At 40.2% G+C, this 22511-nt stretch overlaps 1 protein-coding gene across 3 annotated transcripts in view; it reads left to right on the forward strand.

Moving 5' to 3' along the window:
• Positions 1–22511, forward strand: part of nfatc1 (nuclear factor of activated T cells 1) — a 233103-nt gene that overhangs the window by 76020 nt on the left and 134572 nt on the right. For all 3 annotated transcript variants that reach the window (XM_052023740.1, XM_052023739.1, XM_052023741.1), the window contains 3 exons: positions 5931–6133; positions 8836–9008; positions 13901–14041. In XM_052023740.1, coding sequence (XP_051879700.1) covers positions 5931–6133; positions 8836–9008; positions 13901–14041 — 517 coding nt within the window. The remainder of the gene's footprint in view (positions 1–5930; positions 6134–8835; positions 9009–13900; positions 14042–22511) is intronic.

Here is a 22511-nt window from a genome sequence, read left to right on the forward strand (position 1 = left end):
ACATTGTTTATAATTTTTCTTATTGTTTTGGAGTTTTTTTTATATTTTATAATAAATCTTTTTCTTTTATATTATATTCATTCACTAACAGATCATTGGATCTACAGATTTTTTTATACTCTATTGTCCTTTATGATTATCCATGTCCTGATTGTTCTCCTGATCTCTTTGTATTACATGTATAAACATTGATATATTAATGTGTATTAATTTGAAAACTAATGAAAAGATTGAAAAAGAAAGGAATGTAGGAGACTGAGGGGTGACCTGATAGAGGTATGTAAGATCATGAGGGGCATAGACAGAGTGAAAGCACATAGTCTTTTTCCCAGGGAGGAGGTGCTAAAAACAGGAGGGCACAGGTTTAAAGATCAGAGGCGAGTGATTTAAAAGGGACATCAGGGGCAGCATCTTCACACGAACGGTGGTGTGTATTTGGAATGAGCTGCCAGAAATAGTGGATGAAGTTGGCACAGTAGCAACATTTCAAAGCCATCTAGATAAGTACATGGATAAGAGAGGTTTAGAGAGCTATGGCCCAAATATGGGCAGATGGGACTAGCTCACTGGGCAACACAGTTGGCATGGACAAGTTGGGCTGAAGGGCTTGTTTCCATGCTGTGTGACTCTATGACTCTGTTCTAACAGATAAATAGATACCAAATAGGATATAATTCATTAGCACCAACTGCCTTGATGAACTCAGCAATGTTGTTGACACTGATTTTGCTAGGATCTTTCCCTTGGTTAGACACTACCAAGTCACCAACACTAACATTGGATGGATTTTAATCATAATGATATGAAAACTGTGAGTATTTGCCATTATTTCCATTTGCAACTTAAAGATTTTTGGGTATGTGAAGTTGAAGTTGCTTTCAGTGATCCAATTGGCCTTCACACACTGCACTGGTTGCACTCTCTGATACAGTCAAGCTCACTAGAATTTAGGCTTTTTTATGAATTGTTAAAATGCCCTGAAATTTTACATGATGCCTTGGTCAGGTTTTAACAACAATCTAAACTATAATTACACCTTAGCACATTCCATGGCCATAAAAGTATTAATTATTTGTGCAGGTACATGTTGTAAACTCCTTGCATGGAAATTTTTGAAATGTGAGAGTATTAAATTATGTTTTGTGAAAAAAAATTAAGTAATTTTAGCTTATATTGTACTCAAATATCGATATTGCAATCCTTAATTAGGACTCTGTATAAAATTTTAAAAATATATTGGTATTGGTATTGATTTATTATTGTCACTTGTACCGAGGTACAGTGAAAAGCTTGTCTTACGAACCAATCGTACAGGTCAATTCATTACACAGTGCAGTTACATTGAGTCAGTACAGAGTGCATTGACGTAGTACAGGTAAAAACAATAACAGTACAGAGTAAAGTGTTACAGCTACAGAGAAAGTGCAGTGCAATAAGGTGCGAGGTCACAACAAGGTAGATCATGAGGTCATAGTCCATCTCATTGTAGAAGGGAACCATTCAATGGTCTTATCACAGTGGGGTAGAAGCTATCCTTAAGTCTGGTGGTACGTGCCCTCAGGCTCCTGTAATTTCTACCCGATGGAAGAGGAGAGAAGAGAGAATGTCCCGGGTGGGTGGGGTCTTTGATTATGCTGGCTGCTTCACCAAGTCAACGAGAGGTAAAGACAGAGTCCAAGGAGGGGAGTCTGGTGTCTGTGATGCGCTGGGCTGTGTCCACAACTCTCTGCAGTTTCTTGCGGTCCTGGGCAGAGCAGTTGCTATACCAAGCCATGATACATCCAGATAGTATGCTTTCTATGGTGCATCTGTAAAAGTTGGTGAGAGTCAAAGGGGACAAACCAAATTTCTTTAGCCTCCTGAGGAAGTAGAGGTGCTGGTGAGCTTTCTTGGCTGTGGCTTCTACATGATTTGACCAGGACAGGCTGTTGGTAATGTTCACTCCCAGGAACTTGAAGCTCTCAACCTTCTCGACCTCAGCACCATTGATGTAGACAGGTACATGTACACCGCCCCCTTTCCTGAAGTCAATGACCAGCTCTTTTGTTTTGTTGACATTGAGGGAAAGGTTGTTGTCATGACACCATTACACTAAGCTCTCTATCTCCTTCCTGTACTCCGACTCATCGCCGTTTGAGACACGGCCTACAACGGTGGTATCATCTGCAAACTTGTAGGTGGAGTTACAGAATCTGGCCACACAGTCATGAGTGTATAGGGAGTATAGGAAAAGGCTGAGGACGCAGACTTGTGGGGCACCAGTGTTGAGAATGAAACTACTCCCTGGGTTTCCTGCCTGTGAGAGTTCTTTACTGTGGTTGTTCAGTCTACTTGATGACATCTCAACAGCTGGGCACCTGGGATCCCTTTGACCAGGAGTCAGAAAATGGGAAGCTTTACCACAAAAGTCACTAGATCCTTGTGGGGAGTTTTATTTCCTGGTCAATTGGGTACCATTGCTTTGCCACTAACCGTAGTCAGAGTCTGTTCCATTGCCATTGCAGTATTTATTTTTTTCCCAGTGCTTGATTATCATTACTCTGGCACTTACATTAGATGTAATGGGGAGTACCTTCACATAGTTACTTGCATTATGTTGCATCAAGCTGATATTTCCCATCCATTGCGATGTGTGTACTGTCTGATGTGATGTGAAAATTATCTGCATTTCCAGATTTGAGTCTGTGTCAAGGCCCTAGGGCAACTCTGCTTCATGTAGTGTCGTGTGCCTGGAAACTGAGATGTCTTCCATGGAGGGAATGGCCACTGGCCAAGGACCTCGGTCCAACAATAGCAGCCCAGATCCTCCATGCCTGAAAATTTCCCAAGAAGGCTGGAAGGAAAAAGTTTTGCTTAGCTGTTTACCATGTCCTTCTAGAAAAACTTGTCACATCCTGAAAAGCCTCTTCTAGTCCTTCTCAATATTGGGGAAAGGAAATTGAAGGGCAAAGCTAACTTTTACTTCATAACTATATTGCCCTATGTTTGCAATTATTTTAGACACCAGTGCCTTGAAACTCGTGACCAATAGCCAGTAAAGTCAATGGGATGAAAATCCAGGACTCTATCCTTCTTCCAACATCCCTTGAATCTTAGGGCAACATTAGGGAGCTGGGGCATTCCTTAATCCAAAAGGAACACTTTGAGTTATTATTTTGCAGCCAACACTGCTTTCATAAGGGAAACAGAGGGTAAATAATCTCTTTTTTAGCGGTATTAGGTGTGAGACAATTATTGTGCAGAATGCTGTGGTGAATTATCGTAATAGAACCACGTTACATGCTTTAAAATGCATTTTTGCTGAGGCACATGCAGTATATCAATATATTGTTTAAATATATCATGCAAGTCCAAAAATTTTAATTATTTTGTGTATACTGCAAACTCTCTGCTCCCCAGCCACCCCAGTTGCGAGGCTTTTCTTGTTTCTCTTTCAAATAGTTCAACAATAGCTTGCTATATGACCTCCAAGTCTTTCCCGTTCTCTACCTTGAACCCTTTTATAGTGCATCACATGGTACCAAAACAGAATAACTTGAGTTTTGGGTGTTCAGCCAAGATTATTTTCTATAATCAGTTCTACCTCCCACTGAGGCATATATAATGTCATTTGCATAACTGCTAATTTCACTTCCATTTTCTTGCTGTTGTCTTCCTAACAGTTCCTCCTGTCAGTGTTTCTTTTCTTGCATGTATGTTTCAATAATTTTTTATATTTTCTATTAGTATTCATACTTTCTGTTAGACTCGTATGCCTAGAAATTGGAGATTATCCCTTTGTGGTGTCTCTAGCACCAAAGGCCACTCCAATCTCCCGGAAAGCTTCACAAATTTGGATGAGAGTTTCAAGAAGTAGAGTTATGGTAATTCATGCACTAACATGGTTCCTGCATGCAGAGCCCACACCTGCTGTATCAATGCCTTGCCAAATAGCATATACTGGGATGTGAATCACAGGATCTTGAGGACCTCCCCCTCGTGTATAAGCAATGGAAAAGACTGCATGAAGAACATAAAGAACATGCAATCTCAAGTGTATCTGGACTTATCAAGTTTCAATCAAGTTGCCTCTCAGTTTTCTAAACTCCAGCAAACACAAGACTCTCCTGTTTAACCTTTCCTCATGAGGCATCCTGCCTATTCCAGGTATCAGTCTATTAAACTGTCCACTAACCACTCCATATGCATTAGCATCTTTGCTCAAATAAAGACACCAAAATTTTAAATCTGGATCTCCTAGTCCTTGAACCATGCTTGGAAGGAAACGTTTTTGAGTCAAGTTATTTGGTCTTGTTTTCATCATGATTTCAATGAATAACTTTTAATTGAGTATTCCTCCCTTTCAGCCTCTCTCACACATTCTTTATTGCAGCAACAACTTTTATTTATACAGCACAAATATTGCAGTGTCCCAAAATACCTCAAAAGGAAGCAGTCAAACCAAATTTGACACCTAAAGAGATGGATGACCCAGATGTTTATGGTGGCATTTAAGGAGAGATTTAAATGGAGATAGCAAAATGGAATGGTTTATGGGGGGAATTCCAGAGTTTGGGGTCCAGGCAGCTGAAGGAGCATTCTACATCGGAAGTGTCCTCAGTGTTCCATAGTGAACTCCATGGGAACTTACAACTAATCACTAAAATGAGACTGCCTCCAATGCAATTCTTTGGGATATCGATAAATTAGCAGTTAGTTGATGGATAAGCATTGAGTAATTAATGAGTTGCCAAGGTTTCTTCAATTGCACTTCCCAAATGCACAACCACTCGCTTCCCTCCTGCATCTAGGATGTCAAGGGTTCTAGAGAAACAAAGGACTGCAGACGCTGGAATCTAGATGAAAAACACTGTGATGCTGGAGGAACTCAGCAGGCCAGGCAGCATCCATGGAGAAAAGCGGGGTTCTAGGTGCATTAGAATACTGCCCCACCCAAATCACCCACAACCCTGACATTATTGTTCCTTCTCTGTCCCTGGGAGAGAATCCTGGGGTTCCTTATCCAATGCTACTGTGTGGAGAATCTTCAACACTTGGACTACATGGTTCAAGGAGAAAGCTCAACACTATTTTCCCCAAGGACAAGTAGGGATGGGCAATAAATCCTGGACTTTGCTCACAAGAATGAACTTCTAATAAGTTTTTTTGATTCCAGCACAGTAAATGTTTCAGCTTTCCAATCTGTGATTTATTTACTGTACAATTGTTAGTTAGATTGTTCATATGAAAACTTGAACATATGTGGCTCATGGAGCTTCCAGTGCCCAAGGATGGCGCAATGATGCAGCTAGTAGACCCACCACCTCAGAGTGTCAGAGACCCGGTTTCAATCCTGACCTCTGATGTTGTCTGTGTAGAGTTTGTACATTCTCTCTGTGACCACATGGGATTTCTCTAGGTGCTCCAAAAATCTGCGGGTTGGTATATCAATTAGCCACTGTAACTTGCCCTGAGTGTGTAGGTGAGTGATAGATTCAGGAGGGAGTTGATGAGAATGTGGGGAGAATAAAATATGGGATTAATGTGGCATTAGTGTGGTTGATGGTTGGCATGGGTTTGCTGGGCCTAAGGACTTGTTTCTATACTGAATGACTCTGAGATGAGATCAAGTGTGCAACATGTTTTTATCCACATACTGGAAGAAATATGAAAGCAGAACTTTTTTGAAAACAATTGTAAAGCCGGTCATCAAACTCCTGTTTCAGATCTTTAGCAAATAACTCCATAACCACCTTAAAGAACAAAGTCTGGTCAAATTACCTTTAATGTGGAGTACATTAAATATACTTTCATATTTTGTTACTGCAAAAATGGGACATCGCACCTGTCAGTAATTTTCTTGCCTGTTTTTGGCTCTGACCTATATAAAAAATTAATTGGTCTTTAGCGCTTGATGTTTAACAATGTTTTTTTTTCTGTTTTATTGCCAGCTCCATGGTTATATGGAAAGTGAACCCCTCACGCTACAGCTGTTCATAGGGACAGCAGACGACCGCCTGTTGAGACCACATGCCTTCTACCAGGTCCATCGAATCACTGGCAAGACGGTTTCCACGACCAGCCATGAAAGCATCATCAGCAACACCAAGGTGCTGGAGATCCCTTTACTGCCAGAAAACAACATGAGAGCAAAGTGAGTCTCCTCAAAACATACTCCATGTCAAAAATCTTCAGTTCACTGCTTCCAACAGTTGGTGAAATTAAAATGGCACCAGTCCTAAAGCTGAACAATCCTGTTATTAGTGAGGGTTTGGAAGTTAAAATTATTCTTTCATTTGCAGCAAGGAAGGAGGCCATTTGGCTCATTGACTTCATGTCAGCTCCTAGCACAGCAATCCCGTCAGCCCCATTCACTGACTTCTTATTTCCCTGTAGACATACAAGTTATTCTCTCTCATGCCCAGGAACTTCCCTTCTTGTTTCACTTGCCACATATCAACACTACAAGGTACTTTACAGTGACCTATTAACCCACCAGCATATCTTTGGGATGTGGGAGAGACCAGAGCACCCCGTGGAAATCCACAGCATCACCAAGAGAACCTGTGAATTCTACAGAGTCCGCACCCAAGGTCAGAATTGAACCTGGGTCTCTGGAGCTATAAGTCAGTAGTGCTAGCTGCTGCACCACTATATCACCCTTCACGATCTCCATGTTACATTAATTGCAGATTATCATCCCAGCAACAAGTGAACATTGAAATAGAATCAAAGTTGTCTGACATCGTAACATAGAGGGTGCTCAATGTAACAATGCAGTTGGGAATGGAGCAAAAGAGTATGGTGTGTTTGCATGTGTGCATACACCTGAATTTATGCACATATGAACATATTTCTGTGTGTGTGTGTGTGTGTGTGTGTCCGTCCAAATATCTGTACATGTGTTTGTGCACATGTGGGTATGTATATGAGTGTGTGTGTGTGTGTGTGTGTGTGTGTCAGTGTATTTAAGAAGATATTTTCTATAATATTGAGCTGTTCTACAGCCTAACCAGATGGCAATATGAGTTGGAGTTTTGTGTTATTTACAGAGAACTCATCAGCTGGCTCCTTCTACCATATTTATGTGTTTGTGGGAGCTAACAAACTAAAGATCTTACAAGTCCGGATGCTTTTTAGATGTTAACTGTGAAGCAGAAGGTTGTGGAATCAAGTCCCACTCCAGAGGCTTGGGCAGAGAATCTGGGCTGAAGCTCCAATGCAGTGCCATGAAGGTGCCACGTTGTCAGAGGTGCTGTTATCTCAAGAAATGTTAAATGCAAATTCACTCTGCCTGCTTGGATGGAAATACATGGTTTCATAGCAATTCTTCTGAAGAGCAGAGGAATTCTTCACAGTGTCCTTCCCAACAGTTACACATCAGTTCCAATCATTGTAACGCATTGATTGGCAATTACCTGCTTTTAGTTATGAGATCTTGCTGTGTGCAAATAGTCTGCTGAGTCTCCTGCACTTATAGTGTTAGACACAGAATTTCAATAGCTTTAGTGCGCTTTGAGACATCTTAAGGCTGTGACAGTTTCCAAATAAATGTTACTTTTTTACCCAGAAATTTCAATAATTTTGCCAGAAATGTATTTTGCTCACTGGCTTTATGCAAGAACTGAATGTGTCCAATTTATATTGTTTGCACATTGTTTTAACTGAAGTAGATCTTGTTTAGAGCAAGTGGCTAAATGCTGCTCATAAAATAAAGAAAGGAGTGTCCAGTGAACACTCTAAGATGTCTTACATTAATATCTCCTCTCTATTTAAAAGTTTTTTCCCTCACAGTCCCTTTGTATCTTTGCGCAAGATTTTAAATCTGTGTCCATTGTCCCTTTGTTGGAAGAATTTATTATCCCTTCAAACTTCTCCTCAAAATCTGTCTCTGGTACTGCAGATACTTTCAGAATGGTTCCAGGGTGAAGGATTTCAGCTGTAAGATTAGACTAGAGAAACATTGGAGCAAAGAACTTTGAGGGGAGACTTTAAAGAAATGTATAAGATCATGATTAGTTTAAACAGAGGAAATAGAGAATGCTGTCTTCATGAGCAGATGGTTCAAGGACAAGGAGTTACAGACTTAAAATCTTGGGCAAAAGCTACTTAGCAGTTGGGGATGGGGTGGGGTGGTTGCAAAGGAAATCTGTTTTGTGCAGGGAGCAATTAGGATCTGGAATTCAGAGCCGTTAAGATCAGTGGAAAGAGAACCAATCATGGTCTTCAGAATAGAGTTGGATAGGCATGTGAGGGAGAGTAATTTGCAGAACTATGGGGAAAGGGCAGGTAACTGGTACAGTTGGAATTGCTCTATTAAGAGCCAGCATTGACTCAGTGGGCTGAATAGCCTTCTTTTGTGCCTTAAAAATGCCCCGATTTGATGGTCCTTGAAGATATGAAGACATCACTTCATTTTATTACTCATAGAGGGCTTCAGAATATAATGTATACAAATCCAAATTAGAACTGATGTCCAGATGTATTACTTCCCATCAGTAGATAGCTCTCTCCAAATACAATGTGAAACACAGTTGTGTGTTGAAAAGGGAGACACACACAATTCACATTGCAAGACGAGGTTGGGTTATTATTGAACAATGCAGTTGAATGCATTAAAGCTGCATGTGTGTGTGCACGTGTGTTTGTGTGTGCAAGCTTGTAAGAGTGTTGCCCTGTGTGCTTGTGTGGTTATTTAAAACCACTCACACACTATTTGAATAATACAATCAGGTGAAAAATAATTCAGGGTCCCTCACATTTGTTCTCAGTGGAAAAAAAATGTTTGGACATATAAATCTTTTCCACATATAAATCTTTTCCATCATAACAGTAAATGTTTCCTGTCTCCAACAGCATCGATTGTGCTGGAATATTGAAGCTTCGAAATTCTGACATTGAACTGAGGAAAGGTGAGACCGACATTGGAAGGAAGAATACAAGAGTAAGGCTGGTCTTCCGTGTCCACGTCCCACAACCCAATGGTAGAACTATCTCCCTGCAGGTTTCATCAAATCCCATTGAGTGCTGTAAGTACGATTCACTTTCTAGTTTTGCCAAATGAAATATTAATATCTGGAAACTCCATGGGGGTTCTCCAGTTAACCACCATCATTTTAAGTGAAAATGCAGCAGAAAAAGAAAGAGTATTGGAAACCCTCAGCAGCATCCATGGAGAGAGAAACAGAGTTAACGATTCATGTCGATGACCAGCAGAACTCCCCAGGAAGTGGAAGGAATGGCCATTTTTCTAGGGATTCAGGCAATTCTGTTGATATTCCACTAGGTCACAGGGATAAAAAACCCAAGTCTGTTCATTTGTGGTGTAATTGTGCAAATTTGTACACTAGTATGTATGAGCAAGCATGTCTGTTTATGCATGTGATTTTGTGCTCAAATATATTTGTATGAATGTGCATGTATATGTCTGTTTGGCTATGTTGGTGTACACACATGTCTATGTATATATTAGAACTGTATGCATTTGTGTGTGTGCACATATGTGCAAGCTTGTAGGAATGTTGCCCTGTGTGCATGTGGATTTGTTTCTCTGTGTGTGTGTGTGTGTGTGTGTGTGTGTGTGTGTGTGTGTGTGTTGTCGTTCTTATGACAATAAATAGCTATTCCAAAAGATAATTCCTGTGACATGTTGTGATAACTGCACCAAGTCTGCACTGACCCATGCTCAAGAAGAATGAAAGGCTGTAGGGTGAAACTTATGCACCCAATGAAGGTCCATGCCTGTGGCTCAGAAACAGGTATGGAATGCACTAACACTGACTGACCTCTTTGTCCTCTCTTTGAGTTTGCCTTTCCAGTGGGAGAATGAGGCACATACATACTTTCCAGCGGGGTCATACTATAACAAATTATATGAATGACTTTTTGGAATAGTTGGTTAAGATCATGAGAAGACCAATGAGAACTAGACACACACACACTCACGCATGTGCACAAACACGCTCACACGTACATTCAATTGCAAGCACACACACACACAAAGATAATAGCACATACACAAATAGAAACATACACACGAAAATGTGTGCACACAAATGGAAACACATGCACATGCACACATGCGCGCGTACGCGCACACAGACACAGACACACACACACACAGACAGACACACACACACACACATACATATACACACACTAGCGTAAAGAACAACAGTTAAAAAGCTCACACATATTTGTTCAGAAACACACACTCAGTATCATTTGGTGGTGGAAAGAATGGAAGTGCTGTTCCTCCTAGATTTTTCACTTGCCTTGCTCCTGTGCCACTCAGGAGATTAGGACTTGCACAGTTCTACCTCATAACAGTGGAACTGAAATCCAGAACTCCACAGAATATGAAGTAGGGAAAGGGTGTGTTCCAACAACCAAAATTTATCCTACAGTTTGTTTGATAGCTGTGAATTTGATTTTTTTCACACTAATGGTAGAGAAGGGATTAAAACACCTGCATAATTTTATTACTTACTGTTTCATTGCCTGCAGTGAGAATTACAACCTTGCCACTTCCTCCAGATGGCCGAGTGAGAGTCATCTTGTAGGAATCCATGTACCAACAAAACCACTGTGGTGCTGTTATTTGCCATATGTCTCTGAGATTATGTTAGTGACAGAAATTGGATGTCTATATTTTCAAATATAGACATCCAATTTCAAATGTTTCTGATAGAAACAAAACTTCTTCATAGGAACAAAATATTCATTCGAACACCACATAGCTCTTTAGTTTTATGTAAACCATAGCTCTTCAGATGGAGATAATGATTGTTGTTTGGATATTGTTCCTCAATGGCCATGTGGAACCCTAAATTGGATATTCCATGCAGGGGAGGTAGAAAGTGGGTGATTCTGGCTTATTTCTTTGCGTACCATCGCACAGCTGAGTGTAATCTGTACACGTCCTCTTTTCAACAGGGCTATTTGGTATGTTTCAGGAGCAGAAAGAAAGACAAAAGGGAACCCATCATAATTGCACTAAAGTCATTGATCCCATCTGAGTTGGAAGGGTGGGATTTATCAAGGAAAGAAAGCAAAAAATCATCCCATTGTAGCTCTTCTAAAGTCACTTATGCCATCTTAATTGGAGGGGTAGGATTTTCTGAAAAGAATGAAAAACGTGCCCCATTGTAATTCTGCCAAAGCAATTTATCCCACTTCAGCTGGAGTGGGTGGGATCATCCAGTACAGACCAGTGCTAGAAAAGCATGTTATTCCAACTTAAGCTGCAATTCCTTCATCATCACTGGGTCTAAATACTGGGACAGCATGGGAGACAGCAACCTCTTCACACAGACTGCAAATAGTCAAAATGACAGCTTTTTGGAGCGGTTAGGTACGGGCAATAAATGCTGGCCCAGGAAGGTGATACCCACATCCCATAAATAAAGAAAATGGAAGCAACTGATATGAGTGGCTAAGAGCCACTCCAGAGAATGGAGCAGCAAAGAAACTGAGCTGCATATCAGAGACACTCAGTATCCCTGGCATTCCCTTCATTCTCTGTACTCTCTACCCCACCACTCTCAACTTCCCTGCAACTTCAAACATTCTTCTTACCTTTCCAGTTCTGATGAAAGTTTAGTGACTTGAAATGTTGACTCTGTTTCTTTCTCCACAGATGCTGCCTGATCTGCTGAGCAGTTCCAGCATTTTCTCTTTTTATTTCAGATTTCTGACATCTGCAGTTTTTCTGCTTTGTCTTCTGCCAACAGTTTTACTTAGTTGTAACAATATAATGATGAAGCATTTATCTGGGCGTCAAGATCATCAGAAATGTAGCAACATATGAAAGGTCTAGGTAGGGAGAACAGGAAGAATTTGTTTCCTTCAGCAGAGTGACCAGGGACGAGAAGTGATTTGTAGAAGAATTAGAGGAGTGTTGAGGAAGACATTTCATGCCTCAAATGTGATGCATGAAATCATGCATTTCATTTAGATAAGTACATGGATAGGAAAGACTTAGAGGGTTATAGGCCAATCACAGGCAAATGGGACTAGCTCACTGGGCAACACATGGACTGAGTTGGGCCAAAGGGCCTGTTTCTATGCTGTATGACTCTATGACTCCATAAGTGTTGGGAATCTGGAACTCATCGACTGAAAGTGTGGTTGAGACAGAAACCATCTTGTGTAAAAAGAACCTTTGATGAGCTCTTGCCACGCCATAACCTATAGAGCCACAGACCAATTGCGATCAGTCTCAGTACCCTGTTTTTTTGACCACAGGGACACAATGGATAGGTAGTGTAACTCTGTGCAATAAATTTGTATGATTCTAAGTCTGATATACATAATTTTGCCAAAAATTTAGTAGGACTTTAGTGTTTAGAAGTGCATAGTGAGGTTAACTGGATGCAGTCACAAGTGCTTTGTGGGTGGTCTCTGATATTGACTATTACCATCCATTGATTCTAATTTTAGCCAGCTCCCCCATGCTGTTGGTACAATACTTCAACATCTGGTGCATTTGACCCTGTGATGCTTTACACTCTTGTTCTTGCATCCACAAGGCAACACTCCACTCCACCCACTGTATGCAATGCTGACAAAGCCACTAGTAATGCAAACCACACCTCTGATCAGTGCTGCCTCCCTCCCTTTCTTAAACAGCACATCATTTTGCACAAAGTAGAAGCTTCTACCCATCCAAGTTCAACCAAATCCTTGGGCAACCCAAATCCCACCCACCAACTCTCTAGGAGTCTCTCTTGCAAAGTAATGAAATATCATATCTACACATCAAATCCATTGTTGAGCACATTAATGTAAATGAACTTAAGTGTATAGGAATTACTCGAGCTGTGCTGAGACCTTTTGAAGGCTTTGCAGACTCTCTATAAAATTATGGCAGGAGATCAGTGCCGAATTTCTACCCCAGTATCAATTCAATGAACCAAATCTTGGAGCGGATGAGATGCTAATTAATAAAACGTTGAATATTTCTGTGCTTCTGTTTTTGATTTTGGGCAGTCTCTTACTAAAGCAGCAGACTCCTGATGGTGAGCACTTTTGCCAGGAAAGTTTTCAGTTGTAGCAGGAAGGTCTTTAATCATTTGATTCAAGTCAATTCTGCATTGTTGGCTTGAGGGGTATTACAGAAGATTTATGAATGCCAATCAAAAATCTCTTTGATGTGCATGGTTTTACCATTCATAATTAACTGTTCAGTGATTTTAAATATTAAGGGGATATTTATAAATATTTACTAATAATTTCCTCAATTAAAGGCCAGGGTATCATCTCTATATCCATTTTCTGGACCAGATTGTCAACTCCAAATGCAACATTCTGTAATTCATATTGCTGGTATTTTAATTATTCTCTCTAAGTTTTGAATCACAATTAGCTACAGTACAACAATGTAGCGTGTGGTCTATGTAGTTCATGTCAAGAATAATCAAAAAAATTAAGAGCTATATGCTGACTACGATGATGTCCCATCAACAGCTGTGTGCCATTTCCTTCCACCGTTCCCACACAGTGGCTGCAGTGTATGCCATCTATAAAATTCACCACACTTAGTTGTTCAGACTATTCCAATACCATCCTCCAACCCCATAATCTCTACCACCAAGTAACACAAGGGCAGGAAATGCATGGGGACACCACCACATTCCCTTCCAACTTACACATCATCCTGAAATATATCACCAGCCCTTCACCATCACTGGGTCTAAATCCTGGAACTGCCTATCTTACAGCACTGTGGGAGCACCTACATCAGAAGAACTGCAGTAGTTCAAGAGGAAGACTCACCGCCACCTTCTCAAGGGCAATTAGCGATGGGTGATAAATGCTGAAAATTAATAAAATAAATAAATAGTTTTACACAACATGCAATGCTCATCAGGAAATTCATTGCCCTGTGTCTATTAATGCTCATGTGTTTCTTTGCTTTCAGCCCAAAGGTCTGCCCAGGAGTTGCCGCTGATAGAAAAACAAAGCATTGACAGGTTTCCCGTGACTGGTGGAAAAGTGATGATTTTAAACGGCCACAACTTTCTTGCAGAGTCAAAGGTCATTTTTGTGGAAAAGGCAGCAGGTATGTTGAAGGATGCCCGACGTCTCCTGACCTTAACAGGAGGATATAAGTATTGATATATGCTATCCGTTTGGTTGAAATTTGAGCTAATTTCATCCTTGTTGCTTTCATAGTTTATTTTATTTAACACATTACTACAGTTAACAATATTTAAGCCTTAGATTCTTTGAATATTTTGACCGAGCAATTTCTTTTCCTGATTGCTATACTTTTTGCCAGATTAGACACAAGAACATTTTAAAGTAATAGAGCACAATTCATCCTTGGGTTGGTAAAGCTGAGCAGCTAGCAACTGGGAGTTGTACTCTTCTTCTGAAATTCTGTCCCATTAATAGGTACTGACTTTCGGAAGTGCAGTACATTGTGCATATGTTACCATATTGTGTGTTTAGCATTACCAATCCAAGGACAAGTCAAGAGTGTTTAAGTCAGGTACCAATTTATTGCTCACAGCAAAAATTTGCTTGTCTCCCCAGGTTATATGAATTAAGTACAAATATTCCAACAAAGGCAATAAGATCTAATGGTAATATAAGGTTTTATGTATCTGATTAAAGATCAAAGCACATTAACAGAAATGACCAGGAAATTCTATTTGCACAGCTGCTGTTTGAATAGTTTATGATTGGCATTTAGCTTAAGTATCTGTTTTGGATTTGTAGGTTTCTGCATTTATGAATAAAACATGAGGCAATTTTAACTGTATTGCTTTTGTACATTTGTTGGAGGATTGATCCTTGCTCTCTTTTGAGCAAATATTTTTATCTGCAAAGTATATGCTTTGAACACGAGTCTAGCCCCAGTTTATATTGATTTTCCATTTATATGAAGTGCTGGCTTTGGAAAATTTATTTTGTATAATTCTGTACAGTGCATTGACAGATGAAAAAATTGATTTGTATGACATCTTTCATGATTCTAGGGCATCACAATTACTTCATAGCTAAGGAAATACCTTTGAGATGTAGTTATTGTTATAATATTCAGCGCAGAGGGTGTTTTATCAAACTGCAATGAAATGATTGTCTTTATCAATTCATTTAGTGCTATTGGGTTAATGGATAAATATCGGTCTGGATGACAGAAGAAATCCTCTCCTGTCCAACAGTACCATGGGATTGAAGAATCTAGCAGAGATTATCTTGGTGCAATGCTGCACCCAAAGACAGCACCTCCAACGGCACATCTTCAGTGTTATGCTGACATATCAGCCAAGAAGATGCTCTCCTGTGCTTAGAATGAAGCTTGAACCCATGACTTCCGGTGGGAGCGCTAATGCTGAGCCAAAAGTGACACAAAAAATTAATGTTTTTTTTGTGCATAAGAATGGTTTTTCTGGTTATGTCAGCTATTGGTAATCCTGCCGCTATATGTCAAAGTAAGTCTATTTTGTTTAGGTTTATTCCATAGCAAGGATAGTTTTTCTATCATTCTGGAAGCTGGCCAAATGCACTTTCTTTGATGATTGATAGAGACTGTGATTGTAACACTCCACCTGGCTGACACCATTACAGAACACTCCTGCAGAGTTCTTTATCTTAATTCCTAAAGAAAGATTCTTCAAAAATACAGCTTGCAAATGAACAATTCACACAAATTAAAAACCCATCGCACATAAATCTATTTAAATCCCACTTAGTACCATCTGTAGCCTTATCGCTTTCAAAGCAGCTAACCATGAGCAGAGAACAAGACTATAAAAAAGATATTTAATACAAATGAGTTCTGTCAGGGGTTAATCTTATCCTGGCTCGAACTCCTTAGTTCTGATTACAATGGCAATTGAGTTTGAACCAGGAAAAAAGTTTCTCATAGCAAAGACATTTTTCTTTTGTTAGGCTGAAGTCTCCAAGCATATTTTGTGAAGAAAGTTCATATTTTATGGCTATCTTTCAAATACCTATTCCCTAACAGTGGCAGTGTTAGAATTTATGAGTCATGAGCATGACCTGAATGGGAGGATCCTTTTTTTAAGGTTATTATTTTGGAGGGTTTCCCTGATGCTGGCACAATCTATAAATTCCACAGCTGCCTGTGGAAACCTGTTGAACTGGGAGCCATCAAGTGAACATCACTGTACATAGGCACTTCACAGCCTTTTGGTGGAACTTGATGATATGTCTGACAAGCACTCTCATCCAGGCATTCTTCACACTGAGTTTTTTGGGATAAAATCTAGTTAATGTTAAGGTGTGTGTGTGTGTGTGTGTGTGTGTGTGTGTGTGTGTGTGTGTGTGTGTGTGTGTGTGTGTGTGTGTGTGTGTGTGTGTGTGTGTTGCGGGTGGAATGAGAGGTTGTTTTTTTTTCTACAAATGACTCAGAGCAAGGGGTATTTCCCTGTGGATGGTAATTTTTCAGTCTGGATTGATTGGACAGATGCCAATAAATGTTGAGGCAACAGCAGTTAGAGCTCCTGGTAAATGCTTCAGTAAGGTCAAAATATTAGATAGGAGCATGCATGAAATCACTTTCTGGCCTTTCTCTCATTAAGTCTGGATATTTAATCCACTGAAAATTAGGTGCTTTGGAACAGATGTTTTCCTAGCAAGGCACATCCAAATGATGACAGGTCTGTCGGCACAGACAACGGGACTGAACAATAGATGCTAATTCCCAGTACAATAACATGATAGCAATGGAGTTATTGCAAGTATGGGTATAATCAGGCTTTTTAACCCTCCTGAAATTGAATATTAATCTGTAGGGCATTACTCTAGGTATCTCTGGAGAAATGTAATACAGTAGTGGGATTTAAAACAAGAAATGGGATGGAATTCAGTCCTCCGTTGAATGCATTAAATGTACACTTGGTAATGTATATAACAATGAAACTGAATTTTGGAAGCAGACTCGAAAGTGGATAAATTACCAGGATTCACATATAGCATGTTCAATATAGGTTATTTATCTATTTGATTCTTTTTGTCTTTTTTGTTTATTAATTATGGCAATATTGAAGATTAGGTGACCATCCAATCAGGTAATAAGATACCTGTCTACCTACCATTCAGCTACAGAGGACAGAGTCTCTGAGAATTGACATGGCTGGGGACCCGTGGTGTGATCCTGTGGGTGGAATAGTTGGAAATGGTTAGTCATCTGATAAAATCTCCAGGAATGTATATTCTTAAAGTTGGCAACTCTTAGGTGTATTCCAAAATGTTAATTAAAAATACAACTACGGTAAAACCCTTGAGATGAAAGATGTGGATGAGGTGTCCAAGTCACAACAACTGGACATTACCAATTTTTGCCCTTTTCTCCTAAACTTCTTTTATATTTACAAGTTTAGAATACTTTCAAACTTTCTCTATAACTCAATGCAACATCTCTCGCACACTGTCAAGCAGGTATCTGTTGGATAATTGCCAGCTTACTTCTTTTATGCAAAAAGTGATATAATTCCCTGTCCGATACTTTGACAACTGTGGAATGAGCATGACACGAAATTAAAATACACTATTTTCCTTTTGTACAGGATTATTGTGTTTTTTTTGGATTTGTGCTGTTTCATTGATTCCTAATGAATCAATATGTTACTTTAAGCTCCATTCTATAGAAGACCAGCATAATTATTTTTCTTATTACAAATACAAAAGGCATATTTTCATCTAAAAGGTGCCTTGTGTGTTAGTAAGACCCTCATGTAGTCAGATATTGAGAAAGAAAATTACCTCTTTCCTATGGGATAATTTTCCACTCCTCACTCCCCTTCCCATTGCATTTTTATTTTCCATTGCCCTCTTTTTTTTTAAATCCAACAATGTAAACCTGCAAAACATGTTTACTCAGAGAGGCTAATGCAATTGTCTAAGGCTTCCCTCTTGGAGGATATCCCAGTGCGTGGGAGTTGAGACTTTCCTCATGGCTCTCCAGACATAATGTGAGGAATTGTCTGCCTCTTCTGTCTGATGCATAACAACTTTTGCTCCTGTGAAAATGAAGTGCTACTGACTTCTAATGATTTGTCTTTTCCACTCTAATGCATAAGCCAAGTCTTCCTCGGGAGCTTCCAATGGCGCATAACTGCTCCTTATTGTTGCTTAATTGCTGTTAAATCATTGAAACTATGTTTAGTTTTCTTCTGTAATTAATGGCTATAACTTTATACTCTGGCAGTGCAGACTTTTCACATTCTTCTTCAGCTTCTGACTTATGTAGACGACAATTGTGGGTCAGTGGATAAAATTAAAATACACTGTTTTCCTTTTGTACAGGTTTATGGTTTTTGTTTTGGATTTTCTCAATGAATCAAAGTACCACGTTGAGCTCCATTCCACAGAAAACCAGCATGATTATTTTCTTATTACAAATACAAAAGACAGATTTTAATATCAAAAGGTGCTTTTTATCACCTATTTATCAGGTTTGCAAAGTGTCTCTGAAAGAATTGTGTGTACTCTGTGCATTAACATCATGTAGGTCTTCCTGCCCAAACATTAGCCCATTGTTGGCAGTGAGTGGTGAAGGAATGGCATTTGCCAATCTACAGCTGCCTACAAACTCCTTGTCACAAGAGATTCTGCAGATGCTGGAATCTGGAGCAACACTCACAAAATGCTGGAGGAACTCTGCAGGCCAGGCAGCATCTATGGAGGGAAATAAACAGCCAATGTTTCAGGTCGAGACCCTTCATCAGGACTGAAGTTCCCAGCCCTGATAAAGGGTCTCAACCTGAAACGTCAAATGTTTATTTCCCTCCATAGATTCTGCCTGACCTACAAGCTCCTTGTGACCATTTACTGGCAACCTGTCACTAAAAATCCTTTTCAGTAGGGGCCCGCTTCAAAGGATGTGGTTGCAGGCATAGCAACAATGTAGTTCTCCAACCAATCAGATTGAAGAATTCTTACTAATACCAGGAATGTAAATTACACTATTTAACTCAATATAAACTCATGTACAGAAAGTGAAATAAAGCGAGGGGAAGGAAGATGTGATTAAGAGAGGGAGAAAAAGAGCAAAATTTGATTTTACAATATCTTTATTCCTTTTAATTCAAATCTGAAGGCATGGTACCACATATAAAATTAGTTTTCCATACCAGAGATGTTTGTTGGCAGTAATTAAGGCAGTAACACTCACATACACAGAAATGCAATAGCCCAAACTTTTCCTGGATGCTTACTTTTTCTCGGTCTTGGTGGGTACACAGAGCTGCAACTTGATGCCCTTCATGTATTTGAATGTAACATCTCTCAGCCAGAAACTGAAGCTTGCAGAAGACTCGAGCAACTGACAGTTTCTTCCTGATTTCTTCGATACACATATGGACACTTGGAGTTGCTACCTGATTTTCCCCATAATAAGTGTTTCCCTATCATTTTCAATGCAAAACGTGCCTCTCATTAGCAGCTAGTTAGTGCCACACAGTTTCTGGATTAGCTGGATGGCAGCTCAATTTACTTGTTGATGGAAGTGGAATGAAATGTTATATTTTTAATATTTTCCTTCCACCGTTTCTTTGCCATCCTATCATACATTTTGGCTGTCACTTTGCAGGCAACAATGGGTTGTCCTCTGCTGTGCACTAGCCATGTAGTTACATTTGTGTAAAATTCTTCACAATTTGCTTTTGCTTTGTGTTTGATGATGTGCCTGTGAAGTGATTTACGATGACTTTCCTACCTTCTGCTGTACCAAGGGGCAGGTCTGATAGCATAAAATCCACCAGTTTGCCCGTGGTGGGACTGTATACCATGGACAATAGCTTGAGTCTTCCTGGGATTGGCTCCCTGCCTACACTCACCATTTGCTTCCCAGTGAACTCACTCTTGTCCCAGTGAACACTTCCTTGCAGATTCAAGCTTGAGGCCCAGCACTGCCAAGAATCTATCCGATTGTGAATGGCTCACCCTGCCCACAGGATCACTTTGACAGCCAGCTAACCCCTGCATCAAGCTGCCTAAACTGTCAGAGATTGAATATTGGTCATTGTCTCTGAAATACACATATAGAACACTGTTACAAATCTCTCATAACCGCTGTCTGATTGTTCAGAAATCTCGATGGTTCGGCACCTGGCTCACTGGGTGGTAAAACCTGTGCTCCCATTAATACACCAGGGCTTCAGTTCCCATACTCCCTTTAAACTTACTGGAGCTCCAGATTCCATGCTCCCTCTAACATACTGAGGACCCAGTTCCTTTGCTCCTTTTAACACACCAGGGCCCCAATTCTTGTGCTCCCTTTAACATACCACAGCCCCAGTTTCTGCACTCCCTTTAACAGACTGGGGCCCCAGTTCTTCCACCCCCTTTAACAAACAGAGGACCCATTTCCTGCTCTCTCTTTAAGACACCAAAGACCCAGTTCCCAAATTCTCTTTAAGCTTATTGGGTATACTGGAAAATTAAGTATAACACCGTGTAACATCTAAAAAGAAATGAGTTAAAATGTGTTGGGGAATTAATAGGAATAACAACCAGTATTGGGAAAATCTGCCCGTCTGACCCCATTAAAAGCCTCAGCGTGGAGTTTTACTTTATTAAAACAGCACGCTAATAGGCTCTTCTGGCCCAACGAGCCCGCGCCACCCATGTTACCCTACCCGTATATCTTTGGAATGTGGGAGGAAACTGGAGCACCTGGAGGAAACCCACGCAGACATGGGGAGAATGTACAAACTCCTTACAGACAGCAAAGGGAATTGAACCCCGACCGCTGGCACTGTATTAGCATCACACTAACCGCTTGAACACCTCCATTGTATCTGCCTCCACCACCAACCCTGGCAGCGCATTCCAGGCACCCATCACCCTGTATAAAAAAAACCATTAAAAACAATAACAAAAACTTAAAAAAAAACTTAAAGGCAATTAAATACATTAACATTAAATTAAACCAAAATGTTGCAAGTTGCTCCTTTCCCTTGCCACCATTCCTCTCCGGTCCTTGGTATCCCTGCACCTAAGCTGGTGAAGCCTCAGCTGGCTGAATTCCCAGTGGGCAAGGTCTGGAACTCCCTCACTGTTACATAAGTTAACAATGGCATTTCTGTGGTTTGATTTGGGTTGATGTTGTGAGGAAAACACAGTTTCTCCTACCTCTACTCAGGTGTCAGCTTAAGGATGGTTCTATCTGTGTGTCATGTGCTCCACTTCCTAAGAGATCCTGTGCTAAATGCTCAAGAAATGGAGGAGAAATTCGTAAAAAAAGGTGTTTAGTTGTCACAGAGACTGTATGAATCCCTAGCACACACCTAACATGGTTTACCACACCATAACTCTGCTACGTTTCACACCAGGACTGCCCCAGATCCTAATTTGATTGTTGCTCTCAGCTTAAAAACAAGAGAGGAACATTTGTTCTGTGGGCCAAGACCTCTTGCAATTAATTAGTAAGCTCATGTTTTCTGTGTGATCTTTAACTTTGAAAATTTACACACATATTTCACCAGGAGTTGGAAGGAGCTGGTGGGGGGAAATTGCTTGACAATTTGGATAACTGTTTCCATTCCAGGCAGCTGTGTCTACTGTTCTGCTGCAGGAAATACAGAAAGAAGCCTAGCATCCTCCCCATATGCTCGTTGGACCGGTCTTGTCCTTAATCTCCCTGGTCAGAACACATCAGAAAATGGTGATTGCTGTAGCAGAGGCCACCAGAAACGAGTTTTCTAGCTGTTTTCAATTGCTGGTTTTGTTGTCCACTGGTTTCTGACTTATCCATTGTCCTTCTCAGTACAGGCCTGCCAGCATCATAGAATCTTGGAATATTTATGACACACAAGACCATTTGGCCCATGGTGTCTGTTCCAGTCAAAAAAGAGTACCCAGCCTAAACCCACCTTGGTCTGTAACCCACCAGGTCTCAGCGCTTCTAGTACATATCCAGGCTAATCCAGAATTTCTGCCTTTACCATGTTTTCGGGCAGGGGGTTCTAAACCCCCACCACCATCTTCGTCAAAACAAAATTCTGTTCCTCTAATCCTTCTACCAATTACTTTAAACCTATACTTTGAAGTTGAAAGAAATACTATCATTCCTGTTTTTATAAAAGACGGCCTTCCAATGATAACCTTAAATTTTCTTTCTGGGCACTCTTCACTCGTTCATTTAACTCGGTGCTGTTTAGACCTGATTGTGAACTTGGTCAGGGTTTGACGTAGGAAGAGTTCCCGTGAGTATACTTGATACACAAGAACTTCCTTTACTGCTCATTTTCTTTTAAAAAATAAAGCATTAGCCATCTATACAGTCTGCTCTTTTTAAGCAGACTACATCATAGGGTTTGAGATGAATTCACCCATGAAATATGCATCATGGAACAAGAACCAGTGCTATTTTGTTTTGTAGAGTAATACTCTTAATTCAATGGTATGGTTGAAAAAAAGTCTTTGCATTTCACAGCCAGAGATGTCTAGATATTTTCCACTCTCCTTCAAAGCTGCCAACAAAGCAATGGGAAATACCTTTAATTTTTCATTTAATTTACTAACAAACTTCTTCACGTTTGTTCTTATGGCCAAAT

The sequence above is a fragment of the Pristis pectinata genome, chromosome 9, assembly GCF_009764475.1.
Source record: "Pristis pectinata isolate sPriPec2 chromosome 9, sPriPec2.1.pri, whole genome shotgun sequence".
NCBI classification, from domain to species: Eukaryota; Metazoa; Chordata; class Chondrichthyes; order Rhinopristiformes; family Pristidae; genus Pristis; species Pristis pectinata.